The sequence below is a fragment of the Crocodylus porosus genome, unplaced genomic scaffold (assembly GCF_001723895.1).
Source record: "Crocodylus porosus isolate Cpor-Errol unplaced genomic scaffold, CroPor_comp1, whole genome shotgun sequence".
In the NCBI taxonomy this organism is placed as follows: domain Eukaryota; kingdom Metazoa; phylum Chordata; order Crocodylia; family Crocodylidae; genus Crocodylus; species Crocodylus porosus.
In genome coordinates, this window is record NW_017728931.1 from 117,032,204 (window position 1) to 117,053,247 (window position 21,044).

Genomic DNA, 21,044 nt, shown 5'->3' on the forward strand with positions numbered 1-21,044 from the left:
TCTCGGAAGGCACCAGTCGTTCATGATTTTATCTTCTCCACAATCTTATCACAGTTTCTTCAATCTTTCATAATCAAGCTGGTGTAGAGCTCTGCCTCTTTCTCATGTTGCTGAGCCTGCTTCCCTCCCATTTCCTCCTGCTCTGGTCTAATTTGGGGGACAGCGATTTGATTTTCTGATTCGGATCGCTTTCCTAGTTTGATTCAACTGAATCTGAACCTAAAGATTCAATTCTGATTCGGAGAATCAGCGATTTGGCCATAGACACAGCTTTATGTTTTTTCTAGGTTCCTCGAGATACCAGGCTTGGCTTATGAACGTTGAGATAGTGGGGCGGATGGACCATCCCATGGAAGCATGGGGGGGAAGGTCCAATGCCGAGCATGGGGGGAACCCCCCCGCACCTCCCTGGCTCAGCAATCAGCTATGTGGGGACACCCCCTCCCCCTGAACCAGGAGGCACCAGTTGGAGAGCTGAGGGGCAGGGGAGTGCCCTGAGCACTCTGCAACAGACCTGAAAGTAGACCAGAAGTAATTCTGGTCCACTTCCAGGTCTGCCACCAAGTGTGCAGGAGACCCCCTCCCCCGCCATCATGCTCCTGTCCGACTCTCCATCCACCCCAACATCTCAATGTTCACGAGCCATGCCTGGACCTTGAGGTATGTAGAAAAAAACATATGAAGCTGTGTCTATGGCTGAATCATAGAATTTCTCCAAATCAATTCAGAGGCTTCTAATTCAATTCAGAGAGATTAATGGGTCTCCTGATTCCATTCAGATTCGGAAATTCGGCCACGGAATTGGGCTGAACCTCCTCCGAATCGAATCAGCAACTGAAGCGTTGCACATTCATCTTTCAGCAGTCAGCTCTTTATAAGTTTTCATGTCAGCATCCATTTTCTTCAGATATGGATTCCATGTGCCCTTGTATAAATTCCTTTAGTTATTGTGAGATCTCAGGTTATTAACAAGCTGAGTAAAGCACTTGTTTTGGGAGTCAAGTCAGGCATCCACAAACAATGTGTTAAACTGAGCCCACTGGGGGATGGGGGGACTACTGTCACTGCTCACCCACTGAGGAACCCTTGCACAGCCAGCAGGTCAAGGCACTTAAAGGAGCCCACCCCTGCCCCAGCCCTGGAACAAGTGGTGGGTAAGGCAAGGTCCCCTAGAGGGACACTTCCCTGCCTGTACACAAATGCCAGGAGCATGGGGAATAAACAGAAGGAACTTGTCCTCCTGCTTAACATAAATAATTATGACATCACAGGCATAACGGAGACCTAGTGGGACTCCACCCATGACTGGGCTACAGGTATAGAAGGCTATATCCTATACAGGAGAGATCAAGTGGACAAAAGGGGTGGGGGTATAGCCCTCTATGTCAAGGAAAGCTACATGACCCTAGAAGCTGACATTGGCGCTCAGGGTGGACAACTGGAGACCCTCTGGGTGAAAATCCATGGGGAACACTGTACAGGGGACACAATGGTGGGAGTCTATTACAGACCTCCTACCCAGGATCAAGAGCTTGACCAGGAGGTCACCAGGGAATTGGCTGAAGCTGTGCACTCCAGATCTGCAGGGAGCACACCAGGAAAGCCAAGGCTGCAACTGAACTCCAACTAGCTACAAGTATCAAGGACAATAAAAAGTCCTTTTTTAGATATGTAGGGAGCCAGAGGAAAAGTAAGGGCAACATCGGACTCCTGCTAAATCAGATGGACAACTGACAACCGATGCCCAGGAAAAAGCCAACTTGCTAAATGAGTACCTTGCATTGGTTTTTCACCAGTCCCAAGGGGTGTCCCTGCCCATTACAGGACAGGAACACCTGGGTGAGGTTGACCTCATGAAGGAACACCTTGAGAGGCTGGACACCTTCAAGTCAGCTGGCCCTAACAGCTTACACCCCAGAGTACTCAAGGAGCTGGCAAGCATCATAGCTCATCCCCCGGCACAAATCTTTAAGAACTCTTGGTGCTCTGGTGAAGTGCCCAAGGACTGGAAGAAGGGCAATGTGGTGCCTATCTTCAAGAATGAGAGGCAAGTGGATCCAGCTAACTACAGGCCCATTGGCCTGACCTCTATTCTGGGGAAGATCTTAGACAAGATTATCAAAGAGTCCATTCTTAACAGACTGGCCGATAGCAGCATCCTGAGGGATAGCCAATATGGGTTTGTTGCGGGTAGGTCTTGCTTGACCAATCTTATCTCCTTTTACGACCAGGTGACCTATCACCTGAAACAGGGAGACTTTGACTTTAAAAAAGCTTTCTTAATGTTCTCTTAATGTTGTTGAGATAGGCCCAAAGTTCAGTACACTTCTCCGAAAGGATCCTGCAGAGTCTGAAGATTTTCCCCAGAATGCACAATGATTGTGCAGTCATCAGCATATTGAAGGTCAAGCATGGTTGTTTTGAGTACTTGGATATTTGATCAAAAATGTCCTAGACTATAGAGCCCTCCATCCATTTGGTATTCTATGTCAATTCCAGAAGGAAGGTGACCCTTAATGAGAACCAAGATAACTGTCAAAATATGGACAAGAGTTGGGGAGATGACACACCCTTGCTTAACCTTAGTATGGATCATAAGCAGATTTGTCTCCAATCTGCTAGGTAGAACTGTCACAGTTATCTAGTCATAGAGAAGCATCAGGACCTTGATGTACTTTTCCAGACATCCAGATCTGGCCAGTACTTTCCACAGAACTTCACAACTAATGCAATCAAAGGTGTTGGTAAGGTCAGAAGGGCATATACACATCCAGGTGGTCTTCCTAACACTTTTCTTCAACCTGGCAGGCAACAAAAATTATGTTAACTGCACTCCGGGATGGCCTGAAACCAAAGTGAGATTCTAGCAGGACTTCCTCAGCAAGAGGGAAAAGACAGTTCAGGAGGATGTGGGCAAGTATTTTCCCTGCTGTGGAAAAGAAGGCGATACCTCAATAGTTCCCACTCAGACTTACATCCTTACAAGTTTGTTACAAATTCATGAATCATTAAATATGTTCAGCTAGATTAAAAAAGTTCTTATTCTAACACGTATTCATTAGAAAAAAGATATTATACAATGGATTAAGAAAGCAAGTCTTCTTTTTAATATTTAACTAAAATATTTTCCTTAACATATAATTGAATACAATTCACATTTACATGAAAGTCTCATCACCAATTACAAACTTTGTTTAAAAATTGTAGTTCTCAAAAATAATGAATCTCCATGTAATTATACGCAAATACAAATTTGCATACATAATTAAGTACTCTGTGACTATTTTTTTTTCAATAAGTTTAGTATTACTGATCTCACATAATCTACCAGGATAATTACATCATCAGTTCTTTATGTGAACAGACAAAAAGCAAATTAAAAGCCGAGTAAGTTAGTTACGCCTATAATATTTCGCAGTATATTCAGTAAGACTTTCAATAAATCTTAATAAGACTTTCAATCGGAAAAAAATGTTTTAGTTGATCTCTTGACTTTTTAAGATTGAAGGACTTAAGCAAATCCAAAACTTAAATAAATTCAATCAAAAAGTATTTTTCTTGTAAATTAACTACTGCATTCTCAACATGGAAGCTGAATATTCTATCCTGTTAAATCCGTGAAAGTGGTTAGAGATAATATAGTTTGTTTGAAAAATTAGCTATAGAGACCCCTATGTTAACATGTTACTGTAACAGAAATTCCACGTGCATAAAACTACTTTACATTCAAGCTGATAATCTACAGAACAAAATGCAGTAACTCCAACGTTACAAGAAGAACTACAGCTCCCCAGTGAGTGCTCAGAAATTCTAAAATTCTATAGCTTTCCTATATTCTTATATCTTAGGACCTCAGGCACCAACCAGATAGAAATCATCCATTAAGTATTTTGGCTGGAGGCCACTTGCTGAAGTGGGAGACCACTTGTGACTGGAAGTCCCGCCCCCTAACCCCTGACCTTTGCCACCAGAAGTCCCTCCTCTTGTCCCTGGAAGTACTCCCTTTCAGCAAGGGTTTTGCCATGGCAGAACCAGAAAAATATCAAATTATATTCTAAAAATTGAATATATACAACATTAATTTGATTTCAAAAAATATTTTTGTCCTGATTCACGTGTTTGTGTAGTGTACATATAGGTGATTGCACAATTGCTTAAAATGAAGTCTTACTCTTGTATATTGTAGGGGGAGGAGTGGGTATAGGTTTGTAGGGGGCTATGAGGGAGGGTGTGTGGGGATGAGGGAACACATGGGTATATGTGCGGTGTGGGTGGCTATGGGGTTTGTGGGGGGATAAATGGGGGGAGGGTGGCTGGGGTGTGTGAGGGGGTAGGGGTCTGCATGTATGGTAGTGGGAGGGAGGATGTATGGGTCCATGTGTATGGTGCGATGTACATGTGAGACTTGCCCTATGAACACACGCATGGTGTGGGGGGGAGGTGAGGGGGCACTGGTTGTGAGCAGGCATGTAGGAGCGCAGCAACAGCTGGGCAAGAGCATGGGGCTTGCGCTGATGTCCTGTAGCCAGGGCTGGCAGGGCCCAAAGCAGGGAAGCAGGAGCACGAGGCCCAGGCCAGCAGGGGCTCTGGAGCTAGGCTAGCTCCGTCTCCCTGCTGGTGCAGCCTGGCCCAGCTCCATAGACCCCTGCTGGCACAGACCCCACATTCCTGGCACCCCACTCAAGGCCCTGCCAGTGCTGGCCCTGGGACACCAGTGCAGGCCTCATGCTCTTGCCCAGCAGTCATTGCGCATCCACATAACACCCCCGCCACCCGCCCTGCACAGCATTCCTCACGGGCCTTGCTGCTGGGCTCCTGGGTCCTGCCACTGACTTCCCTTCTGTCCTGCTGCCCCTAGCTCCTGTCATCTTTGACAGGCAGCCAGGGGCAGATAAATATTTGTTTTCTAAATTTTTTAGGGGTCCCAAGGGCCAGTTAGAATGGTCTGGCAGGTCAAAACTGGCCTGTGGGCCATATTATGCCCACCCCTGCATTGTTATCTTCAACATTCTCAGCAGATGCTATATTCTATTTTGATAGTATTATACATGCCCCTATGATTTACAGTAATTACTTGATTCTAAATCAACTTCAAATTTAAAACAACCCCCCAGTAATTAGATTCTAGACACAGAAAATTACAAATCTGATATAATTTTCTGTTTCTATAATTTAATTATTAGGGGGAGATCTTCTTAAATTTGTCCCTCAACTGCTCCAGCAGAAAAACAACAATATGGGGGCAGGCAAAGAGAAAACCAGAAACGAGGGGACAGGTGAGGGGTGATAGCTGGAAAATGGTATTTAGGAGGTTCCCTTTTGGAAATTGGTTATAGGTAACATATATATATGCATTAGAATAATAATCCAGAGCAGTAGCAAGGGTTTCTAAAATCCTGGTCAAGCAGTCAAACAGTTCTCACAGACTTTAAGACAAACAGGGTGTCTAGCACAACAAGGCCAACAGATATTCACATAGCCTGGGAAATTGTGGGCACGTACCACACAGTTCCACAACATGAGGTAAGGTGGACCCAGCTCACAAGGCCCAAGAGAGTGGGAGCCTGAAGTTCTGATTTCGGGGAAACAGACCAAATTAGGAGAACGCCCAAATGAGGATGCATGCATGTGATCGGCTTGTGAAACAAAGGAATATGCCGACAGGACAGAACGTGGACAGTCTGACGAACACAGAAAGACCAGTCAGTAATAGCCACAGATAAAGAATCATCAGGAAGGGAAAAGAATACAAAAGGAGGGCGTTTAGAGCAGCAAATGGTCCATGAGAGGGAAACACAAGGCATCATGGACAGAGAGCATACCACCAACCCGTGCCATCCATCCCCACTGAGGCGGGGGGGGGGGCCTCCGTATCCAACCTCCAGGTTGCTGACATCAGGCATTCAAGAGAGAACCTCAGAGTGAAGCTCGCATTCTGGACAGTTGTATCTTGACTATAATGACACCCCTAGGATTGGTAGCTATAGAATTGCTTGTACTATATTATTCTTTTCTGTTATCACTGCGTATCAATAAATTAGCCTATTATTAAATGGAAAGGTCACGGTCGGCCAGAAGGTTTTGGGTCCCCCTTGGAACAAGGCATCTGGAACCTAAATCCAGTGTCAACAAGGGGGGGTGCAGAGGTGGGGGTATGCAGTGAAAAAGGCAGACGAAAAGAAAGCAGGAGCAGGTGGGGGGAGGGGACAAGGGGCAGGAAAGGAGGTATCGTGGCCTTCATCACTTGTCCCCCTGGTGACTATCACCCCACTATTTACCTCCTTCCTGTTGTTTTCTCCACTGCCCCACACTACAGAAAGCAGCAATGCTGGGAGCCCAACTCTTCATCCCAAAGAGTTCTCCTTCCCTTTCATGCTCCCTTCCCCTCTCCTCTTTCTCCTGTTTCCTCACAAAAGGGGGAGAGGAAAACAGGAGAAAGAGGAGAGGGGAAGGGAGCACGACAGGGAAGGAGAACTCTTTGGGATGAAGAGTTGGGCTCCCAGCACAGCTGCTTTCTGTAGTGTGGTGCATGCAAACTCCTCCTTCCCCACCTGGCACCCTGCCAGCAAGGAAGAGGAGGGGAGGGATGGGGGAAGGAAATTCAGCAAGTAACATAGCTGCTGCTGCATGCTGCTGCATGCTGTTCATGCCCCAGTTGGGCTCTCTACACAGCTCCTAGCTCTGACACTCAATTCTAAGATGAGGTTTTGTTTTCACAGTGATAAATGGGGAATAAAACCTCATCTCAGAATCAAGTAAATATGTTTTTTTAAAGTATGTTATGAAGTGAAATATATTTACTGTGAAACTATTACGAAGGAATGTTCATAAAACTGAAAAGTCAGACACACATATATACTAGGTAGCACAAACAGAAGACAAGAGTCAGTAGAACCAAAAACTTAGAAATTTAAGAAGTTCAGAAAAGCTTTGAAACAGGTATTGTAAGCTGACAGAATGGTACAAAAAAACCAAAGATATTAGATATGCACAAACAAAAATATCTATAAAATGTAATTTAAAAAAAGATGGTATTTTAAAGGAAATCATCCTACATAGAGGTTAAGTACATAGTTCCTGGTGCAATCTACCAATTAAATGCTAAGATTTGTATGCTTACAATTGAAAATGATCTTCCTAAGTCTATTTGTGCCCTTATTTAAAATCCAAACCATAAATGGCATGTTCAAAAACAGCCTTTGTAACCAAAACCAAAAAAGCACAAGCCATTCCCCTCCCTATACACCCCTACATTTATTAACAAAGCCAAAACTAGTTTCTCTAGCCCACTATCTGCCATACTTAATGAATTAGCTACTAGCCTATAAAAATGTAGAGGAACACAAGAATGGAAGGAGTTCTGGGGCCACTGAGTTCACTGTGTCCCCTACGTTCATAGACAATTACTTGTCCAAGAAAGCCACAAAATTCTTGTGCACAACTACAAGGCACCGTACCTTAAATATCAAGAATGTCTTACAGCATTATTCTCTATATATAAAGGACAGTCCATCTGTCTGTCCGTAACGCACTCGGACCGCTCTGATCAGTTGTCTCAGCAGCCAATCACAATGCTTACTGAAACAATCAGTCAGAGTGCTTTACACAGACAGATGGCAAGGGCAGAGGGGTAAGAGCAGGGGTGGTGGGCGGGCGAGTCCAGTACTGCTGGTCTCGCCCCTCCCCCCCCAGCAACCCCCCCCAACTCCTTGGAGGCAGCAGCGGCACCTCCAACCCTGGATATCTAGGGTTCAATTTTTTCCCCAGGGACATTTTTTTGTTCCTGCACATGCCTGTTGCCCCTCCTCAAAGGGGTTTGAGGTGGGGCAAGAGCACATGCACGCTCGTGTGGATACACCCATGCAGTGGATCCAGACAAGCACGCAACATGCTATTTGATGTGTCATACAAGCAACCATTCACCACACTGCAAATCTGCAGTATAGCACTGAAATTTCACAAAGGTAGATCCCAGTTTGAAAAAAAACCACTACAAAAAAAAAAAGAAATGGTGTCATCATAAATGTAACCTGGCCATCTTGAGCCATGCGCCAACTACCAGCCAGGCTCCAAGAGACAGGATCAGTGTCAGTGCTGCCCTGGGAGTCCCCAAGGACCCCAGGTAAGGCTGTTGGGGCCAACACAGATGCTGACACCAGCCTCCCATACCCCACCTAGGAAATTTGCCATGCACCAGAGAGTATGTGCAGGGGCATGCCTTGAGGCACCAAGAAGCAAGACAAATATGTGCCACTAATGTGTGTGCGCTTGTCTGGATGTACCCATAAAGGGAAAGCAGTATTCCATTGCCTTCTTGAATATGCAACAAAGAAACCCACATGGTGGGTTTTTTCTATTTTTTCCTCTCCTGTAAAATTATTTTCCTAAGATATCTATCACTGATGGCCTGCAATCAACTTCAGTTAGGTGAGCTCACTGTGGGACTCATCAGAACAAGTTGGACTATGACTATTGAGAATACAACTGCTGTAGATCACTTAGTTTATATTCAATCTATGAATTGTTTTACATTATAATCATCTTTAGCCTTTAGTACTAACCCCAGAAGTGACACACAATTTTCAAGGTGATGTTTCAAAAACTGCAAACAATATGTAATATAAACTTAACATTAAATAATGTCATACTGAGGCATCAAAAATACCCTTATTTACCATAGTAGTATAAAGCAGTGTACATTTAGCTGCTATAAACCTGTATTAAAAATAAGCCACTATTTTTCCATTTCTTTTTTTTTTTTTTTTTTTTAGCAAGAACTGCTTTTTTCTTTTGTGAAAATTTGAAAAAAATGCCAAGCAATTTTAACACCTTTTGTTGATATGTGGGAAAAGACAAGACTGGCTATTTTTAAATACTTCTGCTCAAAAACCTTACTCTAACCATCAGAAATAGTAATGTAATTACAATTCCACTGAGAAACAATGAACCTTGAAGCATGACAACAGCCAAATGATGAACATCTGTAGACTTTGGATATACTAGTCTTTAGTTAATTTCAGCATCCTTCTACTCAAAAAGGTTTATTTGATTTTGCACACAGTACATTTGTAGGCTATCTCAGGTTTAGCAGTTTTAAATAATGTGTGAAATATTTCTTAACAGTCTCTCTCTGTCTCTCCCCCCACCCCCACTCCCCTTCCAGGATACCGGTAAAGATTCCTTTTTGTATTATGATTTAAAGATTGAAAAGGTCATATCTATTCCAGTTATTCTCCATATCTTAATTACATATGACCATGAAAAGTACTATTTCTCTTAAAAAGGTCTTTATCCACTTAAAATTTATTCTACAACGAGAAAAAATAAGTACTCTGACAAAAGATATTAAAATTTAGCATGGGAAGAGTTTGCATACAAGTGTTCACCTTAAATAACAATAAAAGGAGGAAAAAATCCTCCTGAACAAAGACCAGAATTAAAATATTTCATAAAAGCTTGATGAACGTGCAAGTAATTAAAAAAGATCTTTTACACTGAAATGCTAAAGCAATCTGCAGCAACTGCTATATAATCTACTTCCACAGTACACAAAACTAAAGACATACCTTCACAAGATACACCAGGAACACAACAAAACAGGTGGATTTTAAAGGATTTTAAAATAATGAGAAGGAAGTTTTAGGCTAAATATTGAGGAGGACTCTTCTCAGCAGCAGCAACACCATGACCACCTAGTTGTACTACCAGGCCATAAAATAGGATCCATGCCATTCTACCATTCAACATCAGGCTTTGTACTAATGAGTTAAAATAGTTTGTGATTTTCAGGGATTAAGATTAAAAGACATTTGGCTCCACACAGTTTAAGATAGAAATGTAGATACTTGGGGGGGAAGGGGGTTAGATAATTAATGTATTATATTATTGTATTTACCCAAATCCAAGATAACTTTAAATTTAAGATGACCCTGCCAATAATTAAATTCTATACATGGAAAATTATACATTTGTTATCTAATTTACCATCCCCCCCATGCCTGGCCCTGCCAAATTGTCCTCCTGCTGCCTGCCCCTACCCCCACCATGCCTGCGACTATCTTCCTGCTGCCTGCCCCCAGCACATCTCCTGCCCCCATTCTTGTGCCTGACCCCTGTTGACTGCGTTCTCCTTACCTCCTATGCCTGTGCCTGCCCCCAGTAACCTTGCTCTTCTGTGCCAACTGGCCCCTGCCACTCCCTTCAACCCTCTTTAACCCCTCCCCCCCACAACTTACCTTCTCTTGTTTTGTTCTAGTACTGGGACAGGCAGCTACAGCAGTAGCTGCAGCGAGAGTGACCCTGCTTGGCCAAGTAAAGGGAGCAGTAGCATCTCTGAGCCTGGTCTGATCAGGGCTGGACAGGCTGAAGCCAGAGAAGAACATAAGCAAGAGTGGATGGAAGCAAGCAGAGAGCAGGCGGCAGGCTGTGCAGCCTCCGCCTGAGCCATATAGGCAGTTCTCCCCTGCACTCTCCTTCCCTTCACACCACTCATTCTTCCTCCTATGTAGCAAGCCCCCTCCCCTGCCACATGAGCCACCCTGGCCTGTGGCAAGCAGCAGCTCAGCTCCAGCTTCAGATCTGAGCCCAAGACAGAAGTTGGAATTGAGCCATTACCAGATCTGAGCTGTCACCTGCCCCAGGCCAGTATCTGAATCCAAGATGAGGCTTTTCCCATTTTGTTGGGGGAAGGGATCAACTTGAAATCAAGTAAATGTGGTATTAAGCTACCTTGCCATCTTCCCCAATAAGCTTTAGAATATTGGGTTCCACCAAACAAAAGCAACAACAAACAACAGTAATATGTTAGATGGAACAATGATTCTGTCTTCAAAATCCATGTCTTAAAAATACTAAAGTCAACCCTTAAAAAAACTTTTAATGATATGATTCATTAAAAACTCTGCTGTTTTAAGTTCAAGAGAATTTTTTTAGATGAATGAAGTAGTCTAGCTCTTAATTCTGATGCAATGACCTGTGTTGTACATACAAGGACAGTTATTTTAAGGAAGGTAGGAGTTGTGATCCATGAGAATGGATTCATGAAGGCTGCTTAAGCCACTAATATAACACATTCGTACTCTCTGAAGGGCACATATCACTTCTCATATGCTGGTAGCTGTTATGATTAGGAAGCAGGCTATATAAATTTCACCTACTGAAGCCGCTGTTGGGTAACAAATGATTAATGATCATGTGAACTCAAACATGTGGTGTGGATACTTATTAGTTTAGCTTACATAAACAACATATAAGGGTTAATAGCTTTTTTTAAAGAAGTAGTTATGCCAAGCTGAGCAGGACACCCATCCTACTTAGGCATTAACAGCAAGAAAAGTATATACTTTAAGCCTGCATGAAATGGCAATTGTTTTCGCCAGGCCCCTTTAAATCTATACAGGTAGCTCCCATCTTCTGCAAAGCAAAAAATACCCTTTAACCTGTTACTGGATAGTTCCCAAGAAAAGGAACCTTCAACTTACTTTTAAAAGTTATTTAAAGTAGTAAAAATGGTCATAAAATTCTTGATTTTGTATAACATAAAAGGTCCTCTTTGAATCACAAGGGTAATTTTGTAAGGTGTTGACTGTATAAATATACAGAAAGACTACATGGGAGCAATTTGACTGACACAACCTATCACAAAAACACAACATGGAGCTCTGCAAGACCACTGAACCCAATGATGATGAAAACAGCATAACTGTGCCTCATGATGAGGTAACGAAAACTTGCTTGGTTATTGTCTACATACTAGGTATCATACATTTTAACTGAACGTTGATAATTCACATCCTAAAATTCTGTTAAATAAAACCTCAATTAAATAAGCTGGTAAATACATATGGACAGTATCCATCACTTAAGGCTGTCCAACTTCAAAGCAACTAGGGGCCACCTACCCCCCAGGCTGGATCACCAGAGACCACACACCACAGAGGCACCCTTAGAACCCACCACAGATTGCAGGCATTGCCCCACACCACTACACCACATGCGGGCAGACATTCCTCAAAACGGTCCGTTACCCCGTCTCAGTTTCAGCTCCCTGTGGCCTTCCCTGTGGCACCACACAGGTGCTGGCTTCCTAGGCACTATGAGCTGTGCTGCACCACACCATGCTGCCCTGAACCCTGGAGTGGGGGCATGCACCAGATGTCAGGGAGAGAGGGGGAACCCTGAGCCACTAGCTGGTATTGCAGCTATAGCAGTCCAGGCAGCATCACCCAGGTGATCTGATTCATTTATTTGTTTTCTAAGGTCCTCCCCAACCAATCCACTGTTGGCCAACAAACTAAAATTAGGTTATCATATGCACAAATTCCATTAGTTAAATACCATGGTAGGGTGGCTACACATTGTAATAAGGAGCCAGCTCCAGTCTCTGTTCTAGGTGAGAAATATCACAGGGCCACAGTCAGAGAGCAGACTGACTTGAAAAAACCCAGTGGGGCTGTGTGGCCACTGGAGCACCCAGAAAAAGGGCCCATGGGTGGTCCAGGGCAAAGGAGTGTGGTCCCAGTTGCACACAGTCATGTGTGGAGGAAGCCAGCTCTTATTAGTCCTCGAGCATTCCAGCAGGTTCAAAAACAAGGAGTCAGTGCACACTACCCCAGAGAGGGGAACGCACAGAGGGTTTTGGAAATGCTATGCATGACACATGGAGATGCAAAACCAGGACTCCAAGTTGCAGCATGAGTCCAGTGAGATTTCCTGAAACAGGCAAAGTTTAGGACCACACTAATTAGTGAGACCAGATGAGTGAAGGGGAACTTGACCAGTGGGAAGGAAAGTGCTGTTTCCTGGGGGGTAACAAACTTAGAGCAAGTAGCACCAGACTGTTGATTAAATGATGGCACCTCATGCATCAATTGGAGAGAGGGAGACAATTAATGTAATTAGTATGAAGGACAAAGACTGATAAATTCAGGAATAACTAATTGATCTTCAGTGAATCAAGAGAGACTGATGAATTCATTGACAATTAAATTGCTAATCTGTGGATTGGGTTGGATTGTGAAATTCATCAATAATTAATACAGGATTTAATGGGTTATTAACTGATCTTTTGTGAATTGAGGGAGGCTAGTGATTTCACTAATAAAGAATTAATCAATCTCCTGTGGAGCTAGTGAAACAGGGGGACTCAGTGACAACCAGATAATATTCTGTTCTGTGAAAGAGAAACTGTTGAATTCACCAATACCATGTATGGAGATACCATACACTACAAGAGACAGTGAACTTCACTGATGTTTGACTGAACTTCCATGGCACTAGGAAATAAAGTAGTTGGCGATCAGCTTTACCATCTAGACCAAGGACTGATTGAGATACCCTACGAAAGTCTTGGGGGCAGCAGACTGAGTGGCATTTGCTGACTGAGGGGTTCAGAATTCCAGAGGTAAGGCTAGAAATTTGAACACCCAGTCAGGTGTAGTAAGAAGCATGGTGTAGGAGTGGAAGGTGCTCTACGAAGATCATCCAGGCAAGATCAAAAGGAAGTGGAGGTGGAGACCCAGTACACCCAGATGAGAGAGGTGGTCCCTTCCACACCCTCCTCCTTCTTCGTTGCATCTCCAGTCCAACCTGTCTATATGATCTGCTCTCAATATTCTGCATAAGTCACTGCTTCTGGTGTTGGTATTGCCAGATCTTGTGGGGTATGTTGTGGCGCTACACAGAATCTCAGGAAATGATCCATGGTTTGCTTCTACTGACGCACACATTGGTCAGTTGCATAGAGGCCCCATGTTTTCGTGAGAAAGTCGTATCTGCTGTACCCTCCAACACACATGCATTGCTTTTTCTCCACAAATTTATATTTGTCATCATGGTTTTTTTGTTACCTCTACAATATGCATAAGCCACCAGATTGTTTAAAAATACTGTATTGCACATGTTGATTTTATGCATCTTCTGTTCAGTTTAATTTGATTTTTTCTTTTACTTGCACACTGACAGAGACGTGCTGGTATGTCCTGGAGCATGTCTGAAATGAGAACATTCCTATAACATTCTGCAAGAGTACATGGTACGTCAATTTCTTAACCTTAGGTTCGCTAATTGTTTTAGGCAGCAAGTCCCCCTATTTTTGAAGTAGTAAGTTAGTTGTGCATGACTGAGGAACACCTCGCAAGGTGGGAAGGTGGGTCTTTCTGAAAACATTTGAGCACCACTCAGCTCTTCCTTCTCCCCCCTGCCCCCACTGTCATAAACTGGAGAAGTGATGGTATAAACCAAAAGAAAACCTTTCAAATCTCTTCACTGAGATTAGCACTTTTTGCAAGCATCCAAGTGGTCTTGGGCATAATAGGAAGAATCTTACATCAACCTGATTTAATAGAGCAGTGAAAGCCAACCTTTTTGGCAGGTGTGCCACAAATTATCTCTGCACCCTCCCCAGGTGCCACGCTGATTCCCTTGCTCTATCGAAATTGCTGTTCTGTTTTTCTACTCCCTGCTGTATCTATTGCTCTGCTTCCTGCCCTCTCCTTGATCCACCGTGTGCCACACACAGAGGCTCCCTGAGCCACTTGTGCCACAGGTACTGCAGGCTGACAACCCCTGATGTACAGCATCACAGATATGGCACAGGCAACACTACAATATGCGTTTAGGAAGGTTCAACATGCCTTCGTACATACTGCCATAAATTTTAGCATGATAGAGTTTCATCTCCTCCAGCATCCTGACATCGTGTGTCTGGAGGTAGTCAGTATGGGCTCATCCTAATAAGGAGGTACCCATCACAATTATCACTACTGTACAAAAACAGACTTCTGACTACCCCCTAGAGGAGGAGAAATGCACAGGTGGACTAAAACTGTCCAGTTTAGCAGATATTTCCCTAAAGGGCAGACACTTCAAGCCATGACTGAATGCACCAAAACTGAAGTCTGGCATACTGACTCATGAAGGTAAAGATAGTCTGAGTGTTCATCAACAATGTTAAATCAGGAAACAGTAGTCACACTGTAGTGAGGAGGCTCTCTTGATACCTGCTGGGAGGAAGTCCATTTCACTAGCTAATTATCTAGATAAAAATAGACTGTCATCCCTTGATGTCTGAATGCGGGCCACAACCAAGAGTATGTTGGCAAAGAAAATCCAAACAGCAGGCACTTGCAGTGACCCACCCCAAGTTGGAGGTATATACTCTTAGGAGGTCTGATTGTGATTTGAAAACAGGTATCCTGAAGGTCAAGGCAGAAGAATCAATTCCCCTCCTGCAGATTGCATACCTATCTTGAATTCTAGTTTGCAAATGAAAGAACTGAACTTTATTAAGTCCATCATTCCCTATTACAAGCAGCCTGCATTAGAAAGGAGGAAAACTCTTACCTAAACAAAAATCTCATGAGAAGAAAATTCAACTGAGGAGTTGCTTGTGATGGGCAGTGAAGTGAATTGGAACATATAAATAATTCTGAAAGTATTCAATAGCCATTGGACCCTGGAAATTATGGATCGTGTTTAAAAATGGTAGGCCAAGTGATTGTTGAAGGAATGGGAAGAGGGGACAGCCCCTCTGGGGACTGAAAAGAACCTCTCAAGGTTCCTTGCTGCCTGTTCCTGCATAAGAGAGCAGACTCTATGGCCGAAGATTGATTTCTCAGATGAAAGCTCTGGCATTTCTAGTGAGGTCTCATAGGTCAGAAGGTATGTAGAGAAGGAAGAGGGAAGGGCAACAGGGAGGCATACCCCAAAGCAAAGGATGACTGGTACTTGTACCTTTGGAATTTTCTGGCACATAAACAGCATCACATCTTGTGATACTGAAAATCCTTCATAGTACTCTAAGCTTCTCTGGGAAATCTGTAACTCTTCAGACTTGAAGAACATCTCAGGGCCCAAACCTATGACCATGAAGTAGGAAACAGTGTCCCATCATAACCAGATCCACTTATTGGAATGTTTTAATTACTGCATGCCTCTCAAGTAGGAAGACTGGAAGGGCTTCTTTGGATTACTCTGGTAAGGGTACCACTGTATGCTGTCAAAACACTGGTATATAGGGAAGTCATATCTGGTCAGAAGTGCTTGATAATTAGCTATCTGGAACTTGAGGTTAGCAGACCAAAACAAAAACCAACCAACCAACCCCCCCCCCCAAATAAATAAACAAACAAACAAACAAACAAACTTAGGGTCAGAGAAATCAACACATTTTGACTTTTATTCTTTTGAAAAAGTGTGGAACAGCCTAGTCATCTTGTTTGTCAAAGGTAACACCAAACAGCAGGACACCAGATGCATGTAACAATACCCAGCCTCCATAGGAAGAACGTGATACTTCTTGGCTACTTTCCTTTCAGGTGCAGAGAAAGAAGCCAGAGTCTTCCAGATCAACATGGTTAGGTGCAGTATCTCCTTTAGCAGGGTCATAGTGCTGTAGTACATATACCAACCTATAAAGATGATCACTGACTTCCTCTAGTGAGGACTGAAGGACATGGCCCATATAAGAAGGCTGGAAGGTACATCAAGGGTCATACAGTCCAGCTGCCTGCACAAAGGCAAGATGTGCTATTTCTAAACAATCCCAAATGAATGCTTATCCAGCCTCTACTTAAAAGCCTCCAATGAAGCAGATTCTATAAAATCCTTGGGCAGCTTGTTCCACTGTTCTGACAGTAATAAAAATCTAGCTCCCCCTTCTAAGTTTTAATCTACTTTACAGTTTAAATTGATTGCTTAATTTCCTGCTACATGTCAAATCAGGTTCTGAAAGCCCCGGTGAGATGACTTAAGGGCAAGAAACTTATCTGGTGAGTACAAGAAGAAATTATTAGCTTTTTGGAAGTCGCAGTCTCGAACCTTATTCAAAGAATTCCTCTCAAATCACGGAGCAAATCAACAACTGGCCTGAAAGACTCTGGGAAGGCAAAGCCAAGGAGAGGATGACTGGACAGCCCAACCTGTCCCCACCTACAGAAGGACCCGTTCCCAAAAGGATCACCACAGATGAGCCAAACAACGCTACAACCCCTACAGCAATATAAATGCAACTTGAAAGATTAGTTTTATTTCAGGTTGCTTTATGAGATGCTCCCTGGTTTCAAAATCTAACTTCTCAGCCTCTTCCCACCCCACTGAGACTTCTACTTGAGCATAATTTTCCCAATCCTCTACTCCCATCAGAAAGCCTGAACTGGTCATTCTGTATCAAAACAGATGGAGTTAGAGGTGTGCTTACAATCAGCAAGCAGTCATTTTCAATTTATTTTTCCTGATGCACTTTTTAGCTTTCTTCATAAAATTATTGTCATTTTATTATAAAGTATATGTCAATTTACTTCCTTCAAAGCCGACGCAAATGTAGCTATACAAATCAGTCAAAGAAAGGTGATAAGAGAACAAAAGAACCTGTATTACACGAGTCAGGACACTTAACATACCTAAGTTTGGATTGTTTTCTGATGCTCAAATCTGTCCCCAACAGGTGGCACAGCATGCTTTGCAAATAATGACGGATGCTTTTAAAAATAATTTTGTACGTGCTTTACAGTATATGCATACATTACTGATAATGATTCTGAATGGAAGCATAGGTCCATTAAATCTCAGCAGGACCTAGGCTTTGTAATTGTATATTACTTTGTACATTAAGACAAGCAGCAATTTATACTTTTCAGATGTGTTTAGCATCTTTCTTTTTTAAAAAAAAAACAACTGAAATGAGTTTGTTCTTTTGCTGAATTTCAAGAAAACAATGTTCAACTGAATAAATGTATGGACTGCATAAAGTTAACAACATAACTTTATTAATATTAAACTAACATAATTTATTTCTGTTTAGATAACAGTATTAAAGAGATTAATATTTGTTGGATTCTCAGACTTATGAACCTTGATGCTTCTACTATACAAAAGGAATAGTCTTTGGCATCTTAATGCTAAACACACATTTACTGTTATAGAAATTTACAGGAAAAAATATTGATGTGTAGTGTGGCTCAAAGTAAATGACATTATGCTAGTGCACTACTGGCAGAGTTTGTGTGTACATGCAGATATTTACTAAATGTTACATAAATTTAAACACAGCACAGGTTGACCATCGATTGATGAAAAATGGACATATTTCAGATCAAGAAGATAAGGAGACTATTGCTGATGGGATTATGCTTCCTGGCTGCAGTATTTTAACAGCATTTTGTTTGAGGAAGTTAAAGAGCTCACCAAAATATTTAAATTAGGCAAAAACACCTGCAACTCACATTTCACCTGCAATTTGCAGACCTGGCAAAGGACAGATTCATGAGCAAGATTTATTCACTGGAAAATCTTTTAAAGCCAACTGGCAAAACTGAAGAATGAATAATCCACATGCAAAAAAATCATTCAACCATCCCCATTAAAGGATTGATAGCACAAATGAGCTCTTTTATTCTTAGAAGGCTAAACAAATATTTTTCAAAAGAGAACTAAAATATCCAGTAAAATAATGTTCAATATTTTAATATCCAAAACTGAACATTTACTGTACAAAATGGTTAGAAAAACATTACGGACTGAAGAACTAGCTTACAAAAAATGTTTAACTGTTAAGATATAGGAAGTCTATCAGTTTAGGTATTATTAATATCTAAAATGCTTCAGTATAGGAGTCTGTACAAATGTGGTTCTACAAATGTTTGGAATCAGCACACTAACCCCAGATATAACTCTTAAAATAATCATGAAGGATAAACATGTTCAGAACACACATTTTTTTAAGGTTGGAAAAAACTCAGCAAAAATATAATTAAAAAAAAAATAAATTATCTGTATATTTCCAAATATCGCAATGTCAACTTGCTTGCCACACAAGTGTAATGTACTGAAAAAGTATTCTTCCCACCTTAAATGCACTGACTGTGTACCGTATAGCTTGGTGTGTTACATAAACGTAATTATGTTCATATAAATAAATACACTTGCACCAACACAGCTTCCTAAAACAAGCAATGCACTCTTTTATATATTCAATACATATTTTCTAAGAATGGGTCTGTGTCATTTTTTCCACCACTGGAAGTCTTTTAATAGAATCAATTTTGTTTCCTATTTTATAACCATTATTTATTATGACCCTAAAAAGGAACCTAGAAAATATGTGAAGTATTCAAAATGTAAATATGTGCAAACAAAGATAAAATATGCTGTAGTAAGCACTGGTGCAGGAAAAGCTTACAATATGTAAAATGAAAAGGCAGAAATCATCTTTTCAAGATGGTTATCCAGTATTAACCTATTTAAGATCTATTTGTCCCCTATCTCATCATTGACAGGCCAGTGTCACAAATATATGCTTAGTTCTGCTTGGCATCACTTTGTTAATGCTCTGTTCATTAATTTAGCAAACTATCAGGAGAATATGTTTAGAGTGGGCAAGCATTATCTCTTGAATTTCATTTAATTAAACTCTGCTATAGCAATGTGACAGTCAGCATTTCATGAAGAGAATTATTTTAAGGATGAAGGTATAAAATATTTCAGTGTCCTGATAAAACATGAAAGCATAATCTAAAATTACCCTTACACACACTGTAAATTATCTATAATATTAAAGATGTTACATCCAGAGTTAGTAATTAATTGGATTCCACAGAGAAATTATTCAAGCATTCTTGATAACAAAATGATGCACAAAGGCACAAAACATAGTGCCGAAGGACAACCATAAACAATCACTCTGACTCTGCCGAATTACAACAATCATTGAGCTTAATGCAAAATGAATGCTGGCTGCCTTTTGTATATGACCATTACTCTGCTGCAAAGAGATTGCCATTGAATTTTGATTATATTGCCTTAATAAAAAGTAATGAAAGTGGCTCATGCTCTAGTGGCTTTCCTTTAAATGATACACAGCACTGATCTTGCAAAAGCCACTATGCCACGGGTTGATTGAGTATGACACTTTGTCTGAGAAAGGCTGTGTTACACTGTCATGGTAGATAACTACACTGATATTGGCTGGACTGCTCACAAAGCTTTTAACTAAACACTGTTGATGAAGCAGCACTTAGACTCCAGGTTAGCTTTTAAGACTTACCATCAATCCGACGAATAAGTTCTTCCAACATTTTCACTTTCTTCTGAATCCCTGGCTGTGCAAAGGTATAGTTGTCCTGAGGAGACAAATATAAAAATACATATTGGCAAAACATAAGGTTTTTCCAATTGCTTATTGAAATGCACATATTGGGTGTTTGTCTCTCTAAAAAATAAAAATTCTCTAGGAAAGTGATTTTTTTTTTAAATCAAATCTTTAAAGTCTTTTATTATTAATAGAAAATAATCAGTCATTCCACAGACACAGTGATAATATCCAGTGGCATCTGTTACAGTTTTGACTGCTTCACCTTAACTTTACTCACTAAATTCCTCCCCACTGAAGTTTAGGGCACTGTTCTAAACCACTGATTCTCAAAAAGGGTGCCATGTGATCATTTTTAAGGATGCCGTGGGCCTAGGGTGTCACACAAACACCTACACATGATTCATAAGCTAAACCCAGAAATTTCAAATAGGAATCCACAGTGTTAGAAACATTCTGACCTGTGGTGGTCTTTCTAAGTTCTTTGCAACAGGAGATTTGCTCTATTATTTTTCCATAGTCAAAAAACACCAGGGTCAGACTGATAGGGATTTTGAGGTTTTTTGCCTTACTCCATAAAGGGAGCATGCCCCTCTTTCTTGGATCTCCCATAAGTACTTTAACAACCCTTGAAACAGCAGAACATAGGCCACCGCTGGTCCCCTACTACAGCAGGTTTGTGTTTTAAGGCTTTGTGGCCATGGGACAGGATTGCCTGTGCATTTTTAGTAATAAGTTAAACAAGGATGTGTTTGGGGTGATCCTGCTTCAGGCAGAGAGCGTTAGACTAGATGACCTCCAGAGCTCATTTCCAGCCTTACTTTTCTATGATTTTAGAATTCTATGAGTGAAAGCTAAGAGCTTATATTTTCCAAGGGCTGCATTGAATCTAAAAATGTTAAGAACCACTGTCTATAAACCTCTGAATAGCTTGCAAAAAGTGCCTTATTGGAAAGAT

At 41.6% G+C, this 21,044-nt stretch overlaps 1 protein-coding gene across 2 annotated transcripts in view; it reads right to left on the reverse strand.

Annotated features, from left to right (window-relative positions):
• The window catches only part of TBC1D22A (TBC1 domain family member 22A), a 437,081-nt gene that overhangs the window by 189,009 nt on the left and 227,028 nt on the right, over positions 1 to 21,044 (reverse strand). For both annotated transcript variants that reach the window (XM_019543502.1, XM_019543501.1), the window contains one exon: positions 20,042 to 20,117. In XM_019543502.1, the coding sequence (XP_019399047.1) occupies positions 20,042 to 20,117 (76 nt within the window). The remainder of the gene's footprint in view (positions 1 to 20,041; positions 20,118 to 21,044) is intronic.